This window comes from Manis pentadactyla, chromosome 1 (genome assembly GCF_030020395.1).
Source record: "Manis pentadactyla isolate mManPen7 chromosome 1, mManPen7.hap1, whole genome shotgun sequence".
NCBI classification, from domain to species: Eukaryota; Metazoa; Chordata; class Mammalia; order Pholidota; family Manidae; genus Manis; species Manis pentadactyla.
Window position 1 is genome coordinate 23,960,609 of NC_080019.1, and position 27,535 is coordinate 23,988,143.

General features: G+C 31.9%; 1 protein-coding gene across 12 annotated transcripts in view; it reads right to left on the reverse strand.

Annotated features, from left to right (window-relative positions):
• Window positions 1–27,535, reverse strand: part of FBXW7 (F-box and WD repeat domain containing 7) — a 229,553-nt gene that overhangs the window by 48,785 nt on the left and 153,233 nt on the right. The window contains exon 1 of one of the 12 annotated variants that reach the window (XM_036887778.2): window positions 12,809–13,212. The exons of the other annotated variants lie outside the window; for them this stretch is intronic. Coding sequence (XP_036743673.1) covers window positions 12,809–12,955 — 147 coding nt within the window. The 5' untranslated portion in view covers window positions 12,956–13,212. Of the gene's footprint in view, window positions 1–12,808; window positions 13,213–27,535 lie in introns of those variants that run through there. 12 annotated transcript variants of the gene reach the window in all.

Sequence of the window (27,535 nt, forward strand, 5' to 3'; positions counted from 1 at the left end):
TTAGGAAGACATAATGGGGTTATTTTTTACATAGTCACACTGAATGAATCTACAAAATATAAGTAGAACCAAATCACATTAATTTTTTATGCATAGTATCTTTCCGTAGAGATACACAGTCACTCAGAAAACTGTAAGAAAAATGACTGTTCAAAATTGGTGCTGTATATTTTCTTTCACAATCAGAAGAAACTAAAATGAAAAAAATGCAAAACAGTAACCATAAGTAAAAAGAAATTATTATTATATCAGAAGAATTTATTATAATTTTTACCAACAAATCTAAAAAAGTCTTAAGCAGACTTCATAATAGTTATTAAGTTCTTATTACATGACTATATTTTCAACAGATTATTTCTTTTTACCGTAACAACGCTATGAAGTAGGTACTACTATTATTACCTGCATTTTACAGATGAGGCTTAGTAAGTAGTGGAGCTAAGACCTTAACCTCAAGTCTAACTGACCCTGTCTATCATCTCTACTCTTTTAACACTCTGCTATTCTGATATAAACTCCACAACAGTGAGGATCTGGATCTGTTTCATTCACTGCTGTACTTCAAATGACTAAAACAGACCTTAGCTGATAGGAGTTGTTGAACAGATTAAATGAGTTGATAGAGTAGATGGAAGAGATAATTACTCAGTTGTTCTTCTTTTAGGAGTAAATCACTTTAAGTGAAAAAAAAAGCTACTGTAAATTTTGTGTATAATACCCATAATCATTTTGATGAAAAAAATGTTTACCTATTAAAGAATTTTAAAATAAGACTGCTTAGTAATTTAGGTTTTGTTCACATGTCAGGTTGAAAAGTTAAAGCTTTACTTTTTTTTAAATTCTCCAAATAAAACGTTCATTTTGAAAAGCTGGTACAGAAAGAATAAAAGCAAAATTGCACTGATTTTAGTATTTTGTGTATTTTGTGAACTCCACTTGTCCTATTTCTTTCTTAACTGTAAAAATGCATTTTCCCTGTTAACTAGCTTTAACATTCTTTGACTTCAAATATAAATCAAGGCCATAAGCTTCCAAAATACAAAATATTTTGTATAATATATAAGAACCTGAACTGAAAGAATAGTTACAACTTAATGATACAGTACTTATCAACCTTTAGAAAGACATGCTTTTGCATTTTTTCAGAGAGGAGTAAAACTTTTAACAACACTTACAAACCTAAAAAAAAAGCACCACAAATCCAGACGAGATTTACAAAAATAGTACTACACTGCCTCTACATGTTCAAACAAGTAGCAACAATGACATTTTAAAAATTTGAAGTGATAATGCAGAAATTTTGGTGGATTATTGAAAAGCTGTTTAAGCTTTAATGGTTCCCAGGTGAAATACATGAAACTAACCACACATAAAAATGTAATTAAACATAGGAATAACACACAAGTATCAATTTTCATTTTCAATACTAGCAAGAACAAATGTAAAATAAGATAATTTCATCCAACATTATCATATATATTTTTTCTCTCAAAACACATTACATGAAGATATCATAAAATAACCATAAACAAATGGCTAACTAACCATGTGCTTTGGGGGTTAATATTAATGTATTAATGCTTAAGAAATGTTTACTCTTGGTTGTTTCCCTCCAGACTTAAGTAAACATTAATAAGGTTTATAAATACATGTAAACACATACAGAAACACTACCAATGTCACATGACAAACACTTATTAATCTACCATCAGATTTACTTTTAAAAAATCTAATTATTTTAGCTTTCACATGTTAGGAATAAATCACTATATATGCAAATAAACAGATGTACTACATGAATGGGTACTTGTAAAAGAACTGAATTGTAACTCCTAACATTTGGAATATTAATGGCTTTACCACAAATGGTAGTCCTTTCTGCAATTACTTCTATAGTAACATTTATATCACATTAAAACAATCTTAAATTATATCTATCATTGTATCTACCATAACTTATATCTACCATTATTTAACCAGTTATATGTGAGACACACATTAATTTATGTAACTTTCCACAAAAGAGGGATAATGCCAAGAACATTAATTCTGACCCAGAAACAATCCAGAAAGAAATCACTATGGTGAGTTTGGTAGGGTATTAAAAACTAAAATTTTCTTGCAAGAACATGAAAAATAGAATGAGACAGAATTATATTTAATCTCTCAGAGCCTCAAAATGATATTCTGTACTGGACACTATCTTGTAGCATTTGAAAATCAGTAGATTATACATTATACCAACATAATCCTATCAAGTCAGGTAAAGAGTATATCCATGTATGTATGCACATGTATGTAGGTATCTATATACACATATGGAGAAACTGTAACACAAATTATCACCTGTTGATTTAGAAATGAAAAGTATGCAACTGAATAAAGGAGTCTGCTGACCTGCTGTACACTGGAACAGATCAAACATGCTGTCCTTAACTAGGCAGAATCCTCAGGGTCAATAAAATGTTATTACTACATAAAAGGCAGGATTTTTTTCTGCTCTGTTCATGAATGTATCTCAAGTGCCTAGAACTGTATCTGGCAATTAGCAGATGCTTATTTGTTGAATGAATTAACAAGTCCATTTCCTCTGATGTTGATACGTGACCATAGAGTAGGGATAATGAGGTAAGTCTGAGAGAGAAAAGCATCTATAGCCTCCTTAAGAGAAAATCTCTGCTTTATTCATCTTTTTTATACTGGCAACACATACAGGGAGTTTGCTTAATACATATTAGCAGAATTAAAATTAATTTAGTGGTGTTAATTTCCCATGGAAATACTGGGAGAAGAAAAAACGTGATCTGGGTTCTCATCCCTCATTTTAAGTATAAATCTGCTAGCACAAGATGCACTTAATCACTGAAGAAAAATAATAAACTCCAAACTAATGCTACATTATATGGAGCTACCTATAACTAGGTTAATAAAATTAAGGTATTTATATTCTGTATCTTATAAAGCATGTCAATATGCATATACTCAGAGACTTAAGGCTTAGACTACTTTGACACTTCAAAGTGTATTCTACTTTTATAAGTGGGTGATAGCTGTCAAACTCAAAGGTCTGTAGAGTTAGTTCCACAATTTTGGAGAAAGCTGTGTTCCTGGCTTCAGAATGTTTTTGAAGTTTTAAGAGGTAATAGGGTGCATATATGTACCGGAACACTTCCCTTGCATTACATGTTAATATTTCTGCAGCAAAATATATGAAAATTCAGACAAATAATAAAAGGACTGTCTTCTGTTAGAGCTAGGTTTTAGTTTTCAGAGTTTGTTGGACTTCTGGTCCACAGACAAGGGACTGTGGATTTATTTCATATTTTACCTTTCCAGAAGCTCAGTACCAAGCAAGTTTAGTTTTAGCATATTTTTCTTCTCTCTCTCATACTACAAGTCTTAATATTAAGCTAGTTTCTGTAAAATATTAGTAGTTTGTAACCTATAAATTTAACACTTGCCTTGTGTTGTTAAAATTACTAAACTATTTGTATAGATTGTTACCTAGCAACATAAGGGATAACAATTCATGGCATTTATTTCTATGATGTAGTTGTAGATTTATAAATCATGTTATAATTTGCTTTGCATTCATATCTGACAATTGAGGCACAACCTAGTACTAAGACATTAGTTGATGACAAAAAAAAAATCTAGAAAGTAATGTTATCAATAATTAGATATCAAGGCCATCATAAATTGTGGAGACAAAGTGAGAATTACATATTTAAAAATTCAGGATTACATAGCGGAAGCCAACCCTTAAACATCTGGACACTAAGGATAGTTTACTCAATAAAACCTCACCCAGGTTAGCAGCCCACAGTATTCATGAGGGAGACAGTCACCCAAGCTAGAATCTCAGCTATATCACTTACTAGCTCTAGGGCAAGTTATATAACCTTCCTGTGCCTCAAGATTCCTCAAGTGAAATAGGGACTAGGGATAATATAATAGGGATAATATAGGGATAAAATAGGGATAATATAATACAACCTACTTCACAAGGTTACCTTAAGGATTAAATGAGTTTATATGTGTAAAGAACTTAGAATAGTGCCTCCCCTGAATCCCAAGTTGGACTCTATACCATTACCCTGTTTTAATTGTCATCAGAACATTAGCATTAACAGTTAATTTCTTGTTTCCCTAAATTAGAATCTTAGCTCCATAAGGACATGGCCTTTGTCTATCCTGTTCATTGTAATATTCACAGGTTCTAGAAAATGTTCCCAATTCCATTCAAAGTGTTCAATACATATTTTTTGGCTGATGTTAACAAATGTCAAGATATAAAGGAATCATTTGCAGCAGTATAGTTAATGTGGAAAAACAAGATGTGCACCCAAGCAATAATACAAGTTTCTTCTATCACTTCTCTGATCATCTGCTTAGCAAACATCTTTCATGTTTCAATTCAATTTATTGTGAAGACTTCCCTTGGGTGACCCTCTCATGCTCCCAAAGCACTTTGTACATGGGTCCATTTAAGCAATTACCCTTTTGTACTATAAAGGTTTCTTAATGGTTTTACCACTAGACTATAAAATGCTTAAAGGATTGTGATTTTTCATTTTTGCATATACACAGGCAGAGGGGATGAAGAATCATCACCTTTATTTATAGCCAATGCTTTGCACAGTACAGAAAATAAGACTGCAAGAAAATTTATAATTTATATTGTTTACTAATATTTATTCATGATGCATGAAACATTCTCAAGAAAAAGATTCACAGGATCTAAAATAGAACGGTCTGATATGTGGTAATAATTAATTCCTTTATTGGTAAGTAGTAGACAATAAAGGATTATCAGATGATCTGAAAATGCTCATTTTTTTCCAAGTTTCAATGGAATATATGTGTGAGGAAAAAAACCTTAGGAAGTCAACATTTTAGTTCCACTTAAAAAGAAAAAATCAGGTACCCTATTAACATCTCTCTCCAAACTTGCTCACACCATCACCCTATCACCCTGTTCTTCCTTCTCTCCAAAGTGCGCAATCGTTTCTTTGTATTTCAGCATTTCTGACATTTTTGAGCTACTGTAGACTCTCAAAAGCACCATCTAAATGACTTTACCCTACATTTGCTTCCCCTCCATTTTCAAAATGGTAAGTAGTAATTACTTTTAAAATTAAGTGTCAAACTGTATCTGAGTTTAGTTAAATTTAGAAAATGAAATATTCAAAATCACAGCTGCACAGGCATTTTAAAACATTTAGTAAACAAAAACATGCCATATTCTTACATTATAAAAACTCCTTAAAGAATTTTCCAAGTTTAACACATACTTCAAAGAACTGGTCGTACAAATATTTATACTAACATTCTCCTGCATATCGCCAGGGGCATAAAAAGATAAAGATAATTTCTGAACTCTAAGAGTTTATAGCCTAATTGAGGAGACAAGACAACTATATGGAGCTGCCAAATAACACCACTGAGCAGAATATATATATATGCCAAAGGGACAAAGGTAATGACAACAATGGGTAAAGACGATGGCATATGCAAGCAGTGCTAGAAGGAAGATTCCAATCAGAGGTACTATAGATTCTGAGGTCACAAAAAGGATCTGGAGAGACAGAGGCACAAATGTAACTAGCGGACACTGAACAGAGTAGTATGGGGGAGAGAAGGAAGATACTGTTTCTTTAAAGGTTTCGGATTTCTGTACGCTAAGAAAATATCCACCTATTTCTAAGAGTTCCATGAAATGGATGTTGAGTTTCATGAAATGCCTTTCAGGCATCAAGACATTTTAGAAGAGCACACTTGCTACAACTACTTCAAATGTGAATTAATCATGGTTAGACTAGAATCAAAAAAAAAAAAAACCAAGCCTGAATTTGGGCTAAAGGAAAAGCTCTATCAGAAATGTAAGACTAACTATTAGTGCTGTAAGAAACAGGCAAGTATTCCTGGCAGCTGCTCTTGCTAGCATGAGAAGTACTCCTGTAGGAGAGATTATTAATAGCAATTACTTAGGGACAGGCTGTCATTTACACTGTGAAAATATCACACTAAAATTTAGAAATGTAGAAGTAGAAACTAACATGACAAATAAAAATTGAGATAGCCCTAAAACTCGAAGTAAAAATGTGTTAAATGACAAATAATAAAACTATATATATCAATTGTATAGATAAAAACACAGATTATAGTTTAAAAACTACAGTAGTAGTAGAAGAAAATTACAGTTGAAAATAATATACATGACAGGCTTATGGCATATATTATTTTCCAGAAAGAATTTTTAAAAATCACCATAAGCAACAATTTCTTCATCTGTTCACATAATGTTCCTCACAAAGTTTTAAGTGTAACCATAAATAATTACTTTCTCAAAAAAAAAAGTCCCATGATAGAAAATCTAGAATAATAAACATGGAAATACAATGACATAATATCAACTATGTAAAATCCAGAAAACTTTGTCATGGTAGGGATAGATTTGCTTGGAAGATAACTTCTTTGTCTTTAAAGAACATTAGAGGTCCCTCATGCTTTTTTTTTTAATTAGTATAATCTTCCTGGAAAACAATTTAGCAGTACTAATCAAGAATGTAAAAAACGTACCTCTTGGCCTAGTAATTCTACTAGAATTTGTATACAGAGATATTAAAGATTTATGTATAAAAAAGCTCAAAGCTTTTTTGGATCAGGTCTCTGATCAACTCAACAGCAGTAAGGAACGTTCACTTGGCTGATTACATACTTCTGAATAACTACAACCATGGGGAACCACTGGCAATACATTAGAATTGGACTGAAGTGCCAACTTCATTAAAACATGATTTACTTGAAATTGTTATTGTGGTTATTTCTGAGCAGTGGAATTAGTGATAATTTAGGAAATAGTAAAGAAAAATATTTTTTGTAAATTTTACAACTTCAGCATGTCTTATTTTATATGTAAAGCATATTAATTATTGGAAATACAATTTTCATTTGTATTGGAAAATAAAAATTCCCTATATCACCATTCAACTCAGAGAATTCTGGGATTATTAAATTATTAAATTCAAAAGGGTACTAAATCACAAACTTGCTTTATCAACACACAGCTTATCACAGTCTACCCTTTCAGTACATACAAAATCTTCATAAAAATGAAAATTTCATTATAGAGTAAATAGATGTTTTCTGAAAAGGCAATACAACTATTTGATAAAACTGGAAGGACCTCTGATGTAAAGGTACCAATGGACTCATCAACAGTCATTTAAAGGAGAACAAATTAAAATTCTATACAGCTTTAACAAACTGAGGATTATACATACAAAAACAACCAATATGATTGTGTCTGAATGAGATTAAAATTTTGAACGTAGGTTTGCTATTATCATCAATAACTCAACAACGAAGAAAAAACTTGAACCCAAAAGAGTAATGAAGCTAAGAGAGGTATAATGTTGTTTTTAATTTTCATCATCACTGTCAAAAGTACTAATTGAACAAACTGATGAAAATGTTACCACACTGTAGTTTGAGGGCAGTTAATCTGTCAGCATCCTGTTCTCAGGTGTTGCCTGCCAAACACAGACCCTGAAGTAAGACAAAGACTTCCTCCTTGACCACTCTAGTCAGGCTCCCCTACAGTCTTTTTCATGAGGCCCTTTCTTTGGGCATGTTCTCAAGAGTCAAATTTTAGCAAGAATCCTGCTAAAGCACTGACAACACTGCTGACTAAAGAATCGGGGTAGAGCTGCTGGTGGGGAACAAATGGGGGCAGTGTGGGATAAGAATTCTGCACCCTTTTTATCTGATCGCCCTCAGTATCTGATCATCCTCCATCATGTCCCAGGTGATGTCTGACCACCTTGGTAAAATCAGAATCCCTCCTTTACAACTTAAGTTTCCTCTAAATAATTCTCCACCCATTGATCCCCACACTGCTCCTTGGCTATAAGGTCTCAGTGTTCTCTGTTGTAGTCACAGTTGGGCCCAATCTCTCCCCTCTACTAGAAAACCCCCTTGAAGTGGTCCCTATACCTATCACAATAGCCTCCCTGAATAAAGTCTTACTGTTGAGCAAATGTCATGAATAATTTTTTCTTCAAAAGTATCAACCCTCAGCCTATACAGAGACAACAGACGAACATGCATACTGTTTGAATCATTTGTTTTCATGACTATACTTATTGCATAATGTGGGATAATTCTGTAAGTGAAACATCGTATGAGATGAAACAAAATCCTTAATTTATAAATGGACTATGCTACCAAGTTATTTGTAGGTCAATATTATTTTCTCATAGAAACAATGTCAACAGTGATAGGCCCCCATGCTTACCCTCCAAACAATAGTACAGTTGACTCTAGAACAATACAGCTTTCAACTGTGTGGGTCCACTTATATGCAGATTGTTTTCAATAAACATATTGGAAAAAATGTTTGGAGATACGTGACAACTTACATTTCTTTTCCCCAGCTTCCTTTACTGTAAGAATACAGTATAAAATATGACATACAAAATATTTGTTAATAGACTGTTTTTGTTATTGGTTAGGCTTCTGGTCAACAGCAGGCTGCTAGCGACTAAGGATTTGGGGAGTCACAAGTTACATGTGGATTTTGACTGCACAGGCTTTGGGCTTCCCTAAACCCATGCTGTCCAAGGGTCAACTGTAGTTGAAAAATACTAAGTTCACATGAGAAAAAAAAAGGTACATAGAGAAGGACTACTACAACCTGCAGCATGAGAGAGTCCTGGGGTTAACACTACCTTTACTATCTACCAGGAAAACTGGGGAGAGTTTACTTGTTCGAGCATCAGTTTTTTAGTCTACTGAATAGAGATAATACCTAACTTAAAGTTCTTAACACTTAAGACATTTAAAGATTAAATGAGTCAAAATATACAAAATAGTTGGGACAGTGCTAAGAATACATAGGTTCTTTAAAAATGATAGCAAACATTAATATTATACTAATACTGTACATTAAGAAGGGCAATAGTAAGTGGTATGTTAAAATTCTAGTGATCAGTCACACAAAGACTTTCTTCCATATAACTACAAAAGAATTAGAAAAAAAGTTAATGAAATTTTACCAATGAGCTATAACTTATAGATAAGCAGTAAGATGAATGCACAAGACTTACTGTAGTACTGCTATAAGTAAAAACATATATTTCACTGTTTAATAAAAAAAGTTTTATTAAAATACAGTCATGTTCATTTGCCCATTTGTTTAAGTGTTGTCTGAAGCTACTTTCATTCCACTATGGCAGAGCTGAGCAGTTCTAACAGTGACTACATGGTCCTCAAAGCCTAAAATATTCACTGGCCCTTTGCACAAAAAGTTTGTAACCTAAGTTAAGCTAATCCTCAATGACAACAATACATGGCAGTGATATTAATATTTTGTCAAATGACACAAACACTCTATTTCTATTTTTATTAGAAAATTATATTAAATGTGGTATTTTGAATAGAACTTGGTCAACACTGTTTTGAACTATCAGAAATCCCAATCATATATTTCAATGTTGCCTGAATTCTTGGGTTGCAGATGAACAAGTTCTTATCCCACATTGCCCCCATTTGTTCCCCACCAGCAGCTCTACTCCGATTCTTTAGTCAACAGTATTGACAGTGCTTATACTATACAATCATGGTGCAAACCCAACAATATGTAAGGCACTCTAAGGCAGTATTTGTCTATAAACAATAAGATATCATTTGTCAACCAGATGTCTTTAAAAAGTCCTCTAAAACCTACAATGGCATATCATTTGGAAATTCTACCAAAATAACACTGAAGAATAACTTTAAAAGAATATTCTAGGTGCTTGAAAATCTCCAAACAAAAACAAAATAAGAAATAAGATTTAAGCATTGAAGTACATTTTCTTTCAACATACTATAAAGACATCATTGTATCTCTTATTACTAAAAAGAATGCTGCCAGATAAGTTATGAAATTCCATCAAGAGGTATCCTTATCTTATATGTTTAAGATGTAAAAAATAATGTATCTTAGGATTTAAGAAATACCGAAATACCATATTTAAGCATTCTGATTTCAAAGAAAAATAATTTTCCAGTGATTTTATAGATTTTTTCCTATAAAATTTCTCTTCCTCTAACAATCAGTTCTTTCAGAATAAAAAGTTATGTACTTAAGTAGTAGTTTCAGATTTTCCTGAGAAAAGACTTATCTACAGGACTTTTTAAAAAATAGATCCCTGAACCTTAATCCAGATTTTGACATAAGACTTTTCAAAAGTGGGGAACCCAGGATTCTGTATTTTCAAAAGTATTCCAGGTAACACTTATGGTCAAGAAAGTCTGAGCAAATATAAATAAATTATGAGGACCTTAATACTGAAACATTTTGATTTAAAGTAACTGGTTAATAGCTTGATTGTTATTTCTCTACTATTGTTAGTATTAAGTCCAAAGTATCTCTGATGGGAGCCTAGAATCATTTATATAATAATAAATTAGACTGCCAGTACTAATATTATTCTTAATAATGAGGTAAATAAATTTCCTGAAAACATTTCAAGAGATACAAATTGAAGTAGTACTTATGACAACTATTTTAAAGGATTTTTCACAATTTTAATTGTAGTACAAATATTAAGTGGATCAACATCTATAATGGAGGAAGGACAATATCATGTTTTTCAAAATTTTCAAGTTTTAATAGGTCAAATGCTAATAGTATTATGAGGTACCTCACATTAGCTTACTACTTGGAAGAAAAAAAACTTTAAAAAAATAAAAGTCTATCTACTCTGTGAACTTTGCTGTCAGTATATAACAATGTGCTTGAAAGGAGCTAAATGTACCTAATGTAAAAGATATACTGGATATTAGACACAAAATATAATTACATATCACATGAAAAATCTATTTTACCTTTAAGATAAACACATTTCAAAAATTACTAAGGGAAAGCTAGTAAATTAAATACAAAGAGCATATGAATCAATTTAAAGCTATCTAAATTAATCAGCTGCAAAAAGGGGGGAGGATATAATTACACTATCCCTCTAATATTTCTAGTAGTCAGAGTCAATGAGTTACGCAATAATAAATTACTGACAAGGAGGCAGTCTAAAACTGAATGTTTTTTAACTATCTTCCAAAAGCTTTTCTAGTATGAATTTTATTTTTCAAATAGTCTTCCTCTGTTATTACAGATGCACAGCTATAATTTAACTTAACAGAGTAACCTAGAAAAGTCAAATTGAATAGTGACTCTAGGAAGCCCAAGTTCTATTAAATTTTCTTACAAAATATGCTTCCAAGCTTTTCAAATTTCATACATACATGTTAGAAACAAAGGGAGAAAACATACTTTGTGACTCAGTGAAGTAACCTCCCATATACTGTATTTAAGTTTATTAGAAATATTCAACAACAAAGAACAAAATTATCTTGATTGTTGATACCTTGACCCTTTGATTTAAAAAAACTACACTTTTCTCAATTAAAAGAATTTACTTACATTGGTATTTTCTCTTACAGAATTATTAAAATAATAAATCAGTTAATCAATGACTCAAAAGCTATTAGAGGCCTCTGTGTAAATGCTTAAATCAGAGCAATGACTTTATTCAGAAGTTAAAAAAAGTGACAAAGTGAAAAAAGACAAAATAAAAGAAACACTTTCTGAAATGATAGTAAAGAAGAAAGTAAAAGGGTGATGGAGATATTTGTATTCCATTTTCAGTGTTTGAATTTTATTACTCTTAAACTTCACTCAAAATGTTTTTCAACATGGCTACCACTTGCTTGGAGTACAAGTGGAAATTACTCAAAAAGAGCCAAGATAATTAGAAAACGTATTTCCACAAAGGTTACTTAAGTCCCAGCAAATAGAAGATTATCTTTACTAAGAGGGAAAAATATTTTTCAGGTGGTATGAGTGTTTGTTTGCCAGAATGTTTCTCTTTCAGTTAAGAAAAAATAAAACAGGGTAAAAAGGGACTAAAACACTATTAGCAATGATACATGCAAATATTTATTCTCAGAATTTTTTTTTGTTGCTGCTATTTAATGTGTTCAGGATCATAAACATATTTTAGATCTAAAAATATATCACTCCAGTTAATAATTCAAAATGGTAATACCAAGTAACTCAGAAAATACAATAAAACTGCTAATATTAACAGGGTCAACACTTGGCAGGGGAGAGGACCCAACAGATCATAACTTGAAAAACATCCAATAGATCATAACTTCTTTGTAAGTTAACACAAGCTCTGCAAAATGTTTGGTAGTTCAGGACTGTCTATATATAAACTGTATCGTAACCGCCACACAATAGCATGCTGTTTTTATTTTATAACAGCAAAAAGCAATGTCCCTATTTCATCAAGTTTGAGAATAAGAAACAGCAATTTAAAAATACAGCTTAAAGAACCAAACAAACCTTAGGAATTTGGAACACTCTAAAAAAAGGGCTAACTGCTGTAATTCCCATGTGTAAGGAGAACACTATCAGCTTCTTTTCCAACAAAATATGAAACACAAATTTTGGGTTTTAGTATTTGCCAACATTATTTCAAAATATAACTTTTTTACATTTATCAATTTTAAATAAATTTAGAGGATTCTAATATCATGAAAAATAAATGAGACAGTAAGGTGGACGGAGTAACCTTGCCCTCTAAGCTCTCTATCATATTATTAAAACGATCACTTATGTAAGTTTTCACTGACTACATAATGCTCTGCTAGTTTTAGCTATAAATATCAATGGAAATTTGAAGCATTTCTTCACTAAGAGAGGCAGAAGTATTTCTTGTAAATAAATATTCCTGTTTTTCAAATGTGAGAGACTTACCCGTCTTCGACAAAAGGGGAGGCCTTGGGCAATGATACTAATGCTAAATATCTTCATCACAGTTTGATGTGGTAGAGGCTCTTTTGCATTTTTAAGATCAACAGGAACCAAGCCATGGTTTAGAGTAGCTTTCCCAAGTTTAGACATTTTAAAACTTCTCCTGGCTGATCAATACTCTCTACATGTAATAAAGGCACATTACTAAAAACTCTAACCATCAAATTAAAATACAATTTTCTAATTAAAAAAATTAAAGACTGAGAACCAAAGGCCTGCTGCTTTTGTCTTTCAACCTTCTCCAACCAAATGTCCTGACCTGTCTGAGGCTTGGTGAAGTGCAAACCATCCTAGAATAGCCAGGAATTATAAACTACTGAAGTGAAAGCTTCTGCTCCTGCCAGTCAAACAGCTGGTGAACGTCCCATACAAAGTCAGTAATGCAAATGCTTGTAAGGTCCCTTTCAAAACTTCTCCAACTATTAACCTAGATATTCCCTACAAAGTGAAAGTAAGGTTTTCTTTACAAAAATACAAAAAAATAAACATTGTGTTTTCTCTTAAATATTTTATTCAGTCTTCCTTATCCAAATATCAGCATTAATATTTTTGTAATGTTTTGAATTGTGCTCCAAATTTAAGGAGAGTATACATGTTCAAAAAAATGAATAGATACATTTATTCTATCTTAGATATAGTCTGAAGGAGCACTATATTTTCTAATGTTCATCTTAAGCATGCTCCTCTTTCCTTTTCCATGCATACCACTCTTTGTCTCATCATTACATCGACTCCCTCTCTCTATAGCTATTAATATACACTTCAGATTAGTTTTACCAGTGGACATTTTAGTTTTTGCAAATTTCAGTTCAATCTCTATAATTCTGAAGAAGTCAGTGATTCTACTTGAAAGCATAACAATCATGTGTTGATTAAAGATATTTTTAAAAATGTCAAGTATTTATAAATGTAATGTGCAATGGGAAGTTATCATGGTAAAGTAATAACTACCCCAATACATTGCAAATCCTTAGCGCCTAATTTCTCCAACATACCACAGTCAGATAAATCTTATAAAACAGAGAGGAAATGTGGTGTACAATCTACTTCTAAGAATTTTCAGTGGTTCCTCAATGTCTAAAGATAAAGTTTAGAGATGAAGACTCTCCTCAAAGTAGCCCCAAACTAATCTTTCCAGCATTATCTCAAATATTTCTCTAAATTAACCACTTATGCTAATGTTAAATAATCTTTATACCACATTTCATATTCAAATCCATGAACTAGACTGCTACACAAGGATAAGAAAACAGGCAGAATGTGAGAATCAGTAGGTAAGGAGTTTTAATAGATGGTAGATAATAGATGTAAACTATCCATTCACAATGCTCAGTTAGCCAAGTTGTTCTCTCCTTCCATTCTATTTTCTTCTTCCAACAGCCAGTCAGCACACTTATCTCTTCTTCCAACAGCTTTTATGGATCCTTACAGCAGGAATTCAGAATGTAATATGGAGAGAATTAGAAAAAAGAATGTCAGAAATGGGTGATTTCTGACTTTGGAGAGATCTGCTTTACGAAAGTGAGCTGCTGGGAAGTCAATCCATACATAAGAAATATTCCCTGTCCTACCATGATGCTACTTTCTTAAAGTACATCTTTGTCTTATACTACAATTTAAATGTAGTTAAATACAAATCTTAACAGAGGTGAAACTTTTAGTTACACAAAAGTAAAAAACTGAATTTCTCCACAGAAGATATACAAATGAACAATAAACATATGTTAAGATGTTCAATATCCTAATTATTAAGAAAATGCTAATCAAAACCAGAATGAACCACCACTGCATACTGATTAGGATGGCTATTATTTAAAAACACACACATACATACTCACACACACAGAACATAATAAGGGTCGGCAAGGATGTGGGGAAATGAGAATATTTGGGCATCACTGGTGGGAATGTAAAATGGAAGTAACTCCTGTGGAAAATGGTATAGCAGTTCCTCAAAAAATTACCATATGATCCAGCAATTCCATTTTGGGATATGCACCCAGAAGAATCAAAAGCAGGGACCCAAACAGATATTTGTACACCCAGCATTCACAGCAGCATTATTCACAATAGCCAAGAGGTAGAAGTAATCCAAATAACCTTGATGGATGAATGGATTAAAAATGTGGTAAATACATACAGGAGAATATTATTCAGCCTTAAAAAGGAAGGAAATTCTGACACATGCTACAACATGGATGAACCTTGAAGACAGAACACAAAATAACTCAGGTCAAAAAAGGACAACTATTCTTTGATTATACTTATATAAAGTACCTAGACTAGTTAAATTCAGACAGAAAGTAGGGATGGAAAGGGGGAGAAAGGAATGAGGAATTAGTGTTTAATGGGTACAGTTTCAGTTGAAAGAAATTTAAAAATTCTGGAGATGGATAGTGGTGATAGTTGCACAATATTGTGGTCTTACTTAATGCCACTGAACTGTATACTTGAACATAGTTAAAATGGTAAATATCATATTACAGATATTGAACCACAATAAAAAATTGTTTTAATAGAAAAGTAAGTGATGAAGAATAGAATCATCATCACCAAAAAAACACCAACAGAGATTTTACAGATAGAAGAGAGGGTCCTGGAAACCTGTAAGTTGATATGGTAGAAAAAAGGTGAGATAAATTTAAGATAACCATGTGTACAACCCCAATAAACAATTACTATCTTGCAGAATGGATGTCTCTAGACTCATTCTAGTCTCAGCATCTCCTCTGATGCTCTCTTTACTTCTTAACACAAAACTTTTTTTGTATAACATAATCTTCAGTCATATAGTGTCTTCCTTTCGTTAGAAAAATCTCTTTAAGTTGCTCCCATACATGCCCCATCTCCAAGATACTATCATTGTCTACTTTGTTAATATTACATATAGTTTTATGTAGGTTGACATTCTTTATTCTCAAAAAAATCCATTTCAAAGTGTTATCTTTGAAGTCAGTTGGTTAATTAACCCCCCTCAAAGGCCCTTTCTCTGAACCACATAGAAGACAGAATTTAAACTACGGTTATTTTAATGCAGAAAAATTGTAACAGTGTACTACATTCCCCAAATTTAACATACTAATCCTGCATAGAAAAATGAATCAAAAAGATCAACCCCAAATTTAATCTTCACTTAATCTATTAGTTAATAGAGGGAATATAATGAAAATTATAATTTTTCACTTTTAAAAGTCCTCAAAAACTTTATAGTCACATGTATTTATTTGCAGATACAAATAAGGAAGATATAAAGGCTCTTTAATATCCTTGGAGGCTGATCCTAAGGGGGAAAAAAACTGGAATTGAAAAGAATACAGACTAGGAAAATTAAAACTAAAATCAACAGTGCTCATTCTCCTGCTTATAAGAGGGCAGGAATTGTTACAAAGTAAAGCTAGTTTTTCATTTTCAAGAAATTATTTACTATAATAAAAGGAGTAAAAATTAAGGCTGTTTGTATATCAAGCATTCTGTTTCACCCTAGATACCAAGGTTTCGTGAACACAGAGTAACATTCTAAATCAACTCATTTTTCTAGTCAGTGAATAGCTGCCCTCAACAGGACAGTAAAGAGCACTGCAACCCTAATACAAACAAATACTAAATCCAGTTGTATGTCTACAACATATTTTTGTAAAAAAAGGTATCAGTGATTGAACAAAGTGAGCACTAATTTATAAATGTGTATACTACCAAGTTTCATCTTTTTTTGGAGAATTCAAGTTAATAGTACTTCTAAAGCAAGATCTCAATTAGCATGAGAAATTCAATCCCAAATATTCAAATAGAGAAGAAAACCCTAGTCAATGAGGGAAATCATAAACAATGCAGAGGAGAATCCCAATTGTTAATACCTTAAAATTCAGTAGGTCTTTGTGTTCAAGATAAAAGAAAGGCTTAGTTTCAATTATGCTTTTAAAAACATTTAAGATACTTATAAATATTAAACACCCTATCAAACTGAGACTGTTCAAAACAGACAAGTTCTTTTTGAGATGATACCAAGTATTAAGGGGATATAATATAGTAGGAAGGAGCATCAACACCACAGCCAAATTGCCTTAGTCTAATGCCTGGTTCTACCACTTAAATTAATACCTACATTTCAATTTTAAAAGTCACTAGGAAAACCAAGAGGAGAGTCTAAAATCCACCTGTAATAACTTTGGAATAGAATATTTTAAAACATAACCCATCTACAAGTTTTAGAAAGATTTCCATAATTTTGTCAAAATATTTACCTAACAGTGAAGATTCCAGAAATCACTGACTATCCATTCAAGAAGAACTCAATGTTGGGGAACTTGTAAAGAGAAAATCTATATTTAAGGTATTTTGCCCATTTACCACTTTCTGATTTCTTTCTTCTAAAAGTTTGCATTGCTCAAAGATGATTGCATACAAATGCTACATGTAACAAAATATTAACAATGTGGTATATCTAAAATGTATTACAGTCCAATATACTCCAGTTCCCTTACAACAACAAAAAGATTTACAGTAGTTTATTCTAGATTTTGACATTTTCTTTCATTATTATGCAGAAGGCTAGCATACAAGCAGCATAAACATTTTCCATTTTTCATAAACTATTCTTGAATTAGCTAAATCACTTGAAACATACAAGTTTACCTACAAGTACAAATGACTTTGTACCAAGAGTTTTCAAAATCTCATATCAAAAACTTTTGAGGACAGTATTACCATATGCTTTTTTAAACAATATTATTCATTACTTCTGTGAATTTAAGCAACAAGTGACTTACTCTTTTCTAGAAATAGAAAAAAAATTCCAGATGCTAAAAACTGTAACCCTACTAAAGTGAAATAAATCAGAATCAATATCCTTTTGGGATGAGAATATGGTATTATAAAGCATACTCATTTATTCAGGGATATAAAGTTAAGACAGATTACTCTTTGTATGTAAGTCACTGTTTTCAGTGTTTCCTAATATCTTAAATACCAGAGTGTTAAAGTAACTCCCTAGTCTAAACAATCCATGTACAAAAATAAAGCAGTTTAAACAGAGGAAAAGAAGGATAAATCAATAAAGTAAGTTATTTGCTTAATGATGAAGAATTATTAAGATTTTATTAGTAACAACTGCAAAAAAATTCCCAATATCATTATTTAAATTGTAGAAACAAAAATACAATTATATTTAGTATGAAAGAAAAATGCATATATAAGACATTCCTTTTAAAGTTTTACTGTTTATAAAAGGCATATGCTAAATTAATAGAAATGTATAAAAATTAATATCATTCACATTTCTAAATCAAATCACATTCCTTAAAAAGTTGTGAAAGACATCTCTCAAAGTGTTCATTAAGAAAGATTATAACCTCCAATTATAATGTATTAGGGATATTATATTCATGTAAACATTTAATAGATCACAACATGTTATTTACAGTAATCCCCCCTTATCCACAGTTTGTTTCAGTTACTCCCAGTCAACCAAGGTCTGGAAGCAGGTGATCCTCCTGAGAAATCATCAGGTCAATAGCAGCTCAAGGCTACATCACAATGCCTACATCATCAACCTCACTTCTTCTCATCTCATTTAATCATCTCATATTATCACAAGAAGGGTGAATACAGTACAATAAAAGATTCTGAATGACAGACCACATTCAGATAACTTTTTTACAGCACATTGACAAAATTGTTTTATTATGTTGTTAATTTCTTACTGTGCCTCATTTATAAAGTAAACTTTATCATAGGCATGTATGTATAGGAGAAAACATAGTAACATACAGTTAGTGGTTTCAGGTATCCACTAGGGTCTCAGAACATGTTCCCCATGGATAAGAGGAGACTACTGTATACTTCCCTGCTAATTTTCTCTATCAAGGCACAAAGGGCAGCCCCTATTTAAATTAGCTTGGGTTCTGAAACAACACATACAGTTCATACAAGCATTATAAAAATGTGACCTGGAAATTGGACATTTGCAAAATAAAAGTATTATATATATATACATGTACATATGTATGTGTACACATATATGTAACTTATTCAAAATAAAAATGCTACAGTAACAGGTTACATAAATACTGTAACTGCTCTGGTTTATATAATGAAGGTCTGACTGCCAGACATCTAGGTGGTTTCCAAATTCTGCTGGAAATTTCCAGTGATTTCCAAATAATTGGCTGAAAACAAAGTTAGAAGTTAAAAAGTAAAATATAAGAAAAAGTCCTTAAAAATTACAAAACCACCTATGGTACACTAGAAATTCCGTAATTCAAAAACTCTAACGATTCACTTTTTTATAACAAAATCAATTTACAACTAAATTATTCTTGACTAAACTATTGCCTCAATGATCTATCAGCCAATTACCCAGAGTTGATACTCCTAGCAAATTTATCAGTATACAAAAAATACTGGGTGAATTTGAAATTCTAGTTTCAGCTCCAAGTCTGACCAGTGATCTCAGCTAAGTCTCTTAACTTGTCTTAGATTTCAGATCTCTAAAATGAAAAGGCTGGACAGGCAATTGAGAATTGCAAGTCCCTTGCAGTTTTAAGAGTGCATTACAGTTCTAATTGTACCAACTATAGCATCTTCTTGTATTGTGTTGGATTGTCAATCTGGTAAGCTTCCTTCAGTATCGTTTAATGAACAGTGTAGTTATTGTTTTATAAAGTAGATCTAAATAAAACTCACTGCTTCAAAATTTGTGTATACCTTCTAAAAACAGACATCTATCCCTTTGTTGAGAATATGTAGTGTTGTATAATAAATATAAGAGAAGATTTTCATTGGAAAAAAATTAATAGGCATAAATGATTTTTTAAAACATGATTTTAAAAGATGAAATTCAAGAAAAATAACCTCAGGATTTTTCTGACTCCATATTATACCATAATAATTTGTATGTATTTTTCCTTTCCTACTTACCATAGTGGCCTACCACAGTGAGAAAGTATATTGGATTTTTTTTTAATGAGTCATGTTTGGATTTTAATCCCATATTTGTGCTTAGAACTTTAATTGTTATATTAAAATCAAACTTTTCCTTACCCTTTTATTCAGCATTTAAAGAAATATTTGAGATAAAACGGAAATCCAACTATTGGATTGAATTTTTAAAGTATTTCAGAAATGCCTAGTATGAAGTCCTCAATGACTATAACATAACTTGCCTCATGATTAAGTTTAACTCTTACAGTCTGTGCTGCGTTACCCCAGCTGTTAGACTGGTCTTACACAGCTGCTCACCAAGAATTTAGTTGATGATTATTATAGTTATACCTTTAAGTCAACTATGACAAAAATGACATAGTAATTACAGGTATTTCAGTCATGCAAAAGCCTCATGTGATGACAGAGCAACTGACTTAAAGCAATGTAATTTTCCACAATTCTCAAAATTTAAGTATATGAAAGAAAACAAACTTTAATATCATTTTTTAAATATGTTTTTAATACCATTTTTTTGAAGTTCCACCATTTAAGTTACTTTTATGAACAAACTTAAGCACAAAAAGTTCATCAACCTTCCACTTAAACTAAGTATTACTTAGCAATCATTTATTTCTTCCGTAAAAATTTTGAAGAGTGCTGCAGGTCAGGGAGTAACAAATAAGGATACAATACTAATAAGCCTTTTAAAGCACAATAAATAATACATGTTGTTTTTCTGTAAAAAAATTAAACTAAACTGTAATTCAGGAAGTTCACCAAACTGATAGTTTAACACATCATAGGTATTTATGCTACAAAAATAAAAAGCTGAACCTATGGAAATGTAAGGTATTTCACAATAGTGACAATTTAAGCAACTAAAATAGGAGGGGGAAATTATTTGTATTTTCTACACTATTGAATTTTGACACAATTATAAATAAAAATCAGTCATTTTGAATGAGATGAACATAATTTCAACTTCATTTATATAATTCTCAGTAATATGTCACAAAAGCAAATAAATAACATAAATAAATCAAATACATTAACCAAATTTAAGTATAGAATTACTTTAAGCATTAGAAAATATAGAATTAAGTTATAGAAATACATATTTAGGGTCTCATTCTTGGATGAGATGAGCTGACAGTTGATACCACTGAACATGTTCACTTGGAAAATCACATATTCAACAAAATATACTTTTTGACAAACATTAATTTTATGGCTGAAGTTTAAACTGACCGTTAAAGTTTTCTTTCTTCCCAATAAATAAAACAATAATTATCAAAAAAGACTAAAAGAAAAACAAAACTCAATCCCTGTAATTCTTGATTATGCCTGAAATAGAAAGATCTTGGGATGGAAGCAGAAGTCTAGAGATGCTAGAAGACTATCAGAGATCAACAAGAGACATAAAGGAAGTTTGCAACTACAGGGCTTAGAAAATACAAATATATTATCTCAGACTGGTACATAGTATGGGATAAGAATTAAACACTGACAGAGCTACCACTAGTTCATGCTTTATTTCACTTAAATATCACAACAAGACTGTGAGATATCATTATCCCACATTTTCTACATGAGGAAATTGAGGTTCAGAAAGGTTTAAAAAATTCCTCAAGGTTACACAGCTGCCAGGTAGCCAGGTAGTGTTTAGATCTTTTCTCTAGTAAGATTCCTAAACTCATGCTTTGTCATATAGTAACATACATTCTATATATTACAGAATATTAAGCCTAACTTCATTGTGTTACTTTCTAATCTAATTGTTTGGAAATTTACTTTTTATTATATATGTTTCAGATACAGAAGTTTGCCAGATAACTGAGTTCTAGATAACTGAAATAAAGTATTATATAAGACTCATATATTGTGTAAGGAATCTGCTTTTATGAAAGTCAAAGGAAAAATCAAAACAGTTATAAGACTAAATATATTATGACTTCCTACAGCAAACTGTGTTTCTCAAAGACGGTCCCAGCAATACCCCCATCTAGCATATTATTTCATATTGTATTTCCACTCCTTCCATTGAGAGGTGTAGTTTGTTTCAACTAAGAGAGAATGTGAAAGTTACATTATGTCACTTTCTAGGCTAAGTCAAGGAGATTCACCTTTCACCTTGCTTGGTAGAATACTCACATGGTAGCCCTATTTTAAGTAGTCTTACTGCACTGAGGCCACCATGCTGTGAAGAAACTCAAATCAGCCTAGGTAAAAGAAGGTCACATGTGGAGAAATCCTGACACTATATGAAGAGAAAAAGATTCTTGGCCAGCCCCAAGCTGTTTGAAGACCCATGCTGTTTTACCTCCAACCACTATCTGAATGAAACCCTAAATCAGTAACGCCCAAGTGAGCCCTTCCTGAATTCAAAACCTGTAAGAACAATGAGAAATAATAAAATGTTGTTTGTTATAATCTATAATGTCTTAGAATGAGTGGTTAGGTGGCAGTATATATCTGAAACAACTTACAAAACAAGGAGCTCCAAGAACACTGGGTACTGTTGTAATATAACAAATGTTCATGGTAGTGGAGTGTTACTTCAACACTTAACAATGGAAAGGTTAAGAGATGATTCAGAATGAAAGTTTAAGTGAATTGGTATTTGGAGGTGGTAAAAGTTTTGGTAATAAACCCCCAACCTTAATAATACCCACTAGAATGAGGTGTTCAGCAAGTCTCTGGCTATTTTAATAATACACTTGACATACTGTTATATTACATATTAACATGGATTTATTCCAAATCAATTTGATGTGACAAAAAAAAAAAGGAAAATTCAACTTACTTTTGAATTCCCTACAATCAAGTTTTTGTTTTTATTCCAAATAAATTCAAATGAGTAGAGGAGCAGGCAGAATAAAGGAGAGAAGCAGGTCAGGTTTAAGATCTGGAAAGGCCATGAGGTGCAACTGATTGTTTTCATGTAAGCACACTGAGTCCAAAAGGGTTAGACAATCACATTTGCAAAAGAACATGGAAAATCAGTATTTTTGTGAACTCTCTACATTTTTAAACGTTGGTAACAAATTTAAATGTGTAATAAAAACCCACCATATAAGATACCAGTTAGCAATCTCTGTTCCTTTCTGGAATAAAGCAGCATAAAAGCAAAATAAAAATTAAAAATAAGACAACAGATATTTAAATGATATATATACAATAATGATTCTACCTTAAAGTTTTAATTTTCCTTTCTATACCAGTTAACAGAGAGGAATAGTAATAATAAATCCCAAAACTGAAACTGTAAGTGATAAACATTACAGATACACATCAGCATATTTAAAATTTACACTCATTAGACCCTAAGACAGATGGCAGCATGTTGGTAAAGTATAAACAATTCATTCTAGGAAATTAAATTTACAATGTAGACATATAAAACCAACATCTGTAGCTAAGCAAATGAGTAACTCTTGGCAGTTAACTTCCCAAATTCACCAGTACTTTCTTTGTACTTCCATTCCTCATTTACATGTGATTTCAGTAACTAGCAATTGCTGTTTAAGACCAACCAGAAACACAAAAAATTAAAGCATTTTCATTTTGAAACTAAAGTACTTTTAAAAGGAGTTGTTATTTTCTAAAGCCAGCAAAGACCAACTGAACAGAAGGAAATGGTACATTTGAACAAAGTAAATTCTTTTCTGGAAAAAAAATACCAAAAAAAATCTTTTGCATTATTTTTAGCCCTGGTGATCTCTGAAAACAGTCATCATTCTCTTATTTATTTTTCAAATAATTAGAGGTTAAAGTTTACATGCAAGATGCTACCATGACAAGAATTCCTACTACTAGGAGGTATCAAGTTACTATCTGCAGCAGATATGCTAGTAGCTTTATCAACATTTTACAAAATATGTTCTCTAAAATGTATTCTAAATAGAAATAATTTCAACCTCACTAAAACTACTCTTCCATTTGTAATGACTGCTTTCATCTGTTTATCATCATCTCTTAGCTGTGAAAATTTTAGGTATTTCTTTTAGTATCAAGCATTTCTACAGACATACCAAAGAGAATCTTCCTTTGCATTTGTTCTAGCTTCAGCTACTCAGTTCAAGAAAACCTAAGTATCAATACAGAATAGAACCAGAATTTCCACCTCTTCTGAACATTTTCATGTGAGGACTCAAACTCCCAAGACTACTTAAATTTGCTTTTAGGTCCTCTTTCAAATTCCTGCTGGGTTCAGCATAAACAACCAAGTAGTGGGGGGGATTCCTGTCAGAGAGCAAAAATGCTTTATCGTTAGCACTGACAAAATTTACAGTATCAAACAGCTGGACTCTATGCTAAAAGTCACAATAATTAAGGCAAAAATCACTGGAATAGTTTCAACCCACCTAAGAAAGTAGGTACCTTTGGAACTTAAAATACTTTGCACAGCATGTTACCTAGCCTGGACTAGTAAAGTAAGTTTTAGAATAGTCTTATAACATTACGATAGTAAATCTTATGAAATATGATAGCTGACACTTATTAAGGACTTAATATATGCCATTTTAAGTACTTTACACACATTATCTTATTGACTTCTTTCAATAACACTTTTATTAATGATAACACTATCATCCTTAAGAAAGCTCTACAAGAGAGGTTAGTTAACAGTTTGCCTTAGGTCAAACTGCCATGAAGGGACAAAGCAAGCTAGAGCTAGTATTTGAAAATTCCACAGTCTGGCTTCAGAGGTCACATTCTTACTGACCACTATTTATACGCACTGATGCATTTATTAGGGATATTATGCTATTTAGGGCACTGTTCATTGAATCACTCATGAAGGCCCATGTGAGAGACTACCTTTATATAATACTAGGAAAAAGGCTTTTGGGTGTATCTGTGTTCTCTGTGTATCTGTATGAGTGACACGTTTTCTCTTCCTGAGAGGATTCAGCATATTCTCCTCTTAATTTTATCATAGGGAAGCAAAAACAAACTAATAAGCCAATGTTTTGCAAACTTTAATCTACATTAGAATCATATGGGAGCTTATTAAAAGGGCACATCCCAACCCTAGTGATTTGGTTGAGTATCTCTCAAGTGTAACCCAGCAACTTGCATTTTTAATAAACACTCCGGATGTTTCTGATGCATGCAGTCTAGGGTTACACTTTGAAAAATACTGGTGTAGGCACTCATGAGTGGCCAACTTGTATCCTATTAACAATTTGCAATGAGTGATGAACAGCATACTCTTCTTCCATATATGATGTCTAGTGAAAATGTGTGGTCCATAGATAAAACCAGCCCACAAAAACGCTTTTGAAAAATCTGGATGCCAAAATGTAAAAAATTGAGGAATTATCTAAAAATCTGGAATCCCAGTGACTTTGGAAAAACAGAAAAATACAGCAATATCAGTATCACAATTTTCATAGTCACTCCTTTTAGGGACACTTTGGCTCCCTGTGTCTTATATTTAATCCATTTCATTCATTTAAATTACCTTTCTATCCCTGTCATCTCTTGAGTTTGTGTCTCTTTATAAACTATGATATGGGAAAATGAGATCAAGAAGGTTTTCTGGTTGAAAATTATTTCATTGTAGTCAAGAAATCACTGATGGAAATAGTTACAATACAGGTGAATGGAATTCTAGAAACATCTCTAATACTCACACTAACCTGATTTTCCCAAACCTTTTGACTTTTGAGGGAATTAAAGTGATCTTTTACCTTTGTAAAATACCACATAACCTTAATCCTTCACTTACCCCTCCTGCATTAACCTCTTGGAAATGAAATGCCCTAATAGTGGATGCATGCATTTAGCACAGTAATGTGTCCATCACCTTCCATCCTCACTCCCATAAAAACTACTATTAAATTATGGCCCCTTTTAAAAGAAAATGGCAATTCTTTCAGTACTCAAAGATATTGCTAAAATGAATCAGATTTCAAGTAGTAAGCTAATGTTTTCTCCAGATACATGTTAAATATAAACATAAACCTTATTGTTTTCTATCATCAATAGCATCTAGTATCTCTCCTTCTCAAAGAAGATGTTTCTCACCATATTCAGATACTGATCTCTTTTTCTTTTTACTTAGTTTACACTCCTAACCATTTATCATCCACCAAATAGATTATGCTATTAATAGCTAATTTCATTACCTTGGGAAAAAGATAAGAATTCAAACTCAGTGTTTAATCATTTAATTTCATGTTAATCTGTCAAAATAAAGCAATAAATGTGGTTTTCAGAAAATGCTAAGACACCAAGAAACAGCAAACACACACAAAATATAACTTCATCAAAGAATACCACTTACAGCAATGGCTTTAAAATGAAAAGAAGCTCATCAATACAAGAGGACTAACTCCTCAGTAAAATTTAGATTGAAGTTCTGTCACTTCATTATAGTAACTAATTTGAGGTAATAATTTAAGATATGAAATTAACAAGTCTAAGGAAGAAAAACTCATAACACTCTTTTAAGTCTTTAAATGTATTATTGATCCTTCTCTGTCACATGATCCTCTTTATCCTCTTTCATGCTCTCCTGTAGGTATAGACAATGTGTTTCCCCTTGCGTTATCTTAATCATCCTTCACAAAAAAAGAAGTGTAAATAATTGGTAGCTAAAGAGAAAAATGTCTTTATTTTTCCCCAAAAACATAATATAGAAATTAACAATTAAAAGTGCTCTCTAAAGTATACCTAAGCGAGAAATAAAAATTTAACCAACGCTCTACGTAAGATGTTGAACATCCTCTTCAGAAGCTAACAAAGTTCAGTATGTCAATTATATTTCAATTTTTAAAAATATATCAATAATAGTCCATAAGCCAAATGTAGCTCAAAGTTAGTTAGCTTGATTTTTGGAGCTTGCACAATGTTTTCCTTTTTCTTTTTTAACTGAATGTTAACAACCTTTAGGGAAGGCATATATATGCCCTGCAGTTCCTAAGAGCCTAAGCCATCTTACTGACTCAATTATGACTTTCTTCACTCATTCTTACTACCTATTTGGGCCCTGTACATTATATTTCTCATTTCTTCACCCCAAGCAACCAAAAGAAATTTGGGAAGAAGAATCATCTGTTCAAACATTCTTTAGTTCAGGATAACCAGGTAGTTATACCCTACCTTCTATGCTAACACAACAGGAAATGTGGACAAGAAAGAATAGCTTCTGGGAAGGATCATTATTTTCTCCCGTATATGCTGAGGAAGCCTGGAGCACCTAACAATGACAAGACTTTTGTTTTTTTAATGCACTTACGTGCAGATACTTGAGAAATTATCAAAAAGCATACTTGTAGTTCCAAAGCACAGTAAATTTGTACACGTTTACATTTATCCCAAGGCTCACTCTTTCTTCACTTTTTGTTGTCACTGTTGTTTTAAAATAACAAAATGAAAGTATGCTACTTGCCAGCTTAAAAAAAAAGCCACCCTATGTATCTCACATATGACAGTGCACATAACTACTCCAAATATTAAATTCAAATTCTGAGCAAGAAATAGTGTACTAAAACACAAAGTAGAAGAGAGACAGGTACTTATTAATTTACTTAAATATATTAAAAGCAGCTATAGCTATAGCAATAAGGTATTACATGGCCCTCTAGTGTTCAATGAAGAAACGGATTCCTTTGAAATTCTTATATATGGCTTTTCATAGTAAAAATAATACTTTCTCTGATTTACTAAGTGTGTAAACTGGTCATGTATGACTTCTACAAAAACCTAAATATGTTGTATCTTCTGTGCCTTTACTTCCTT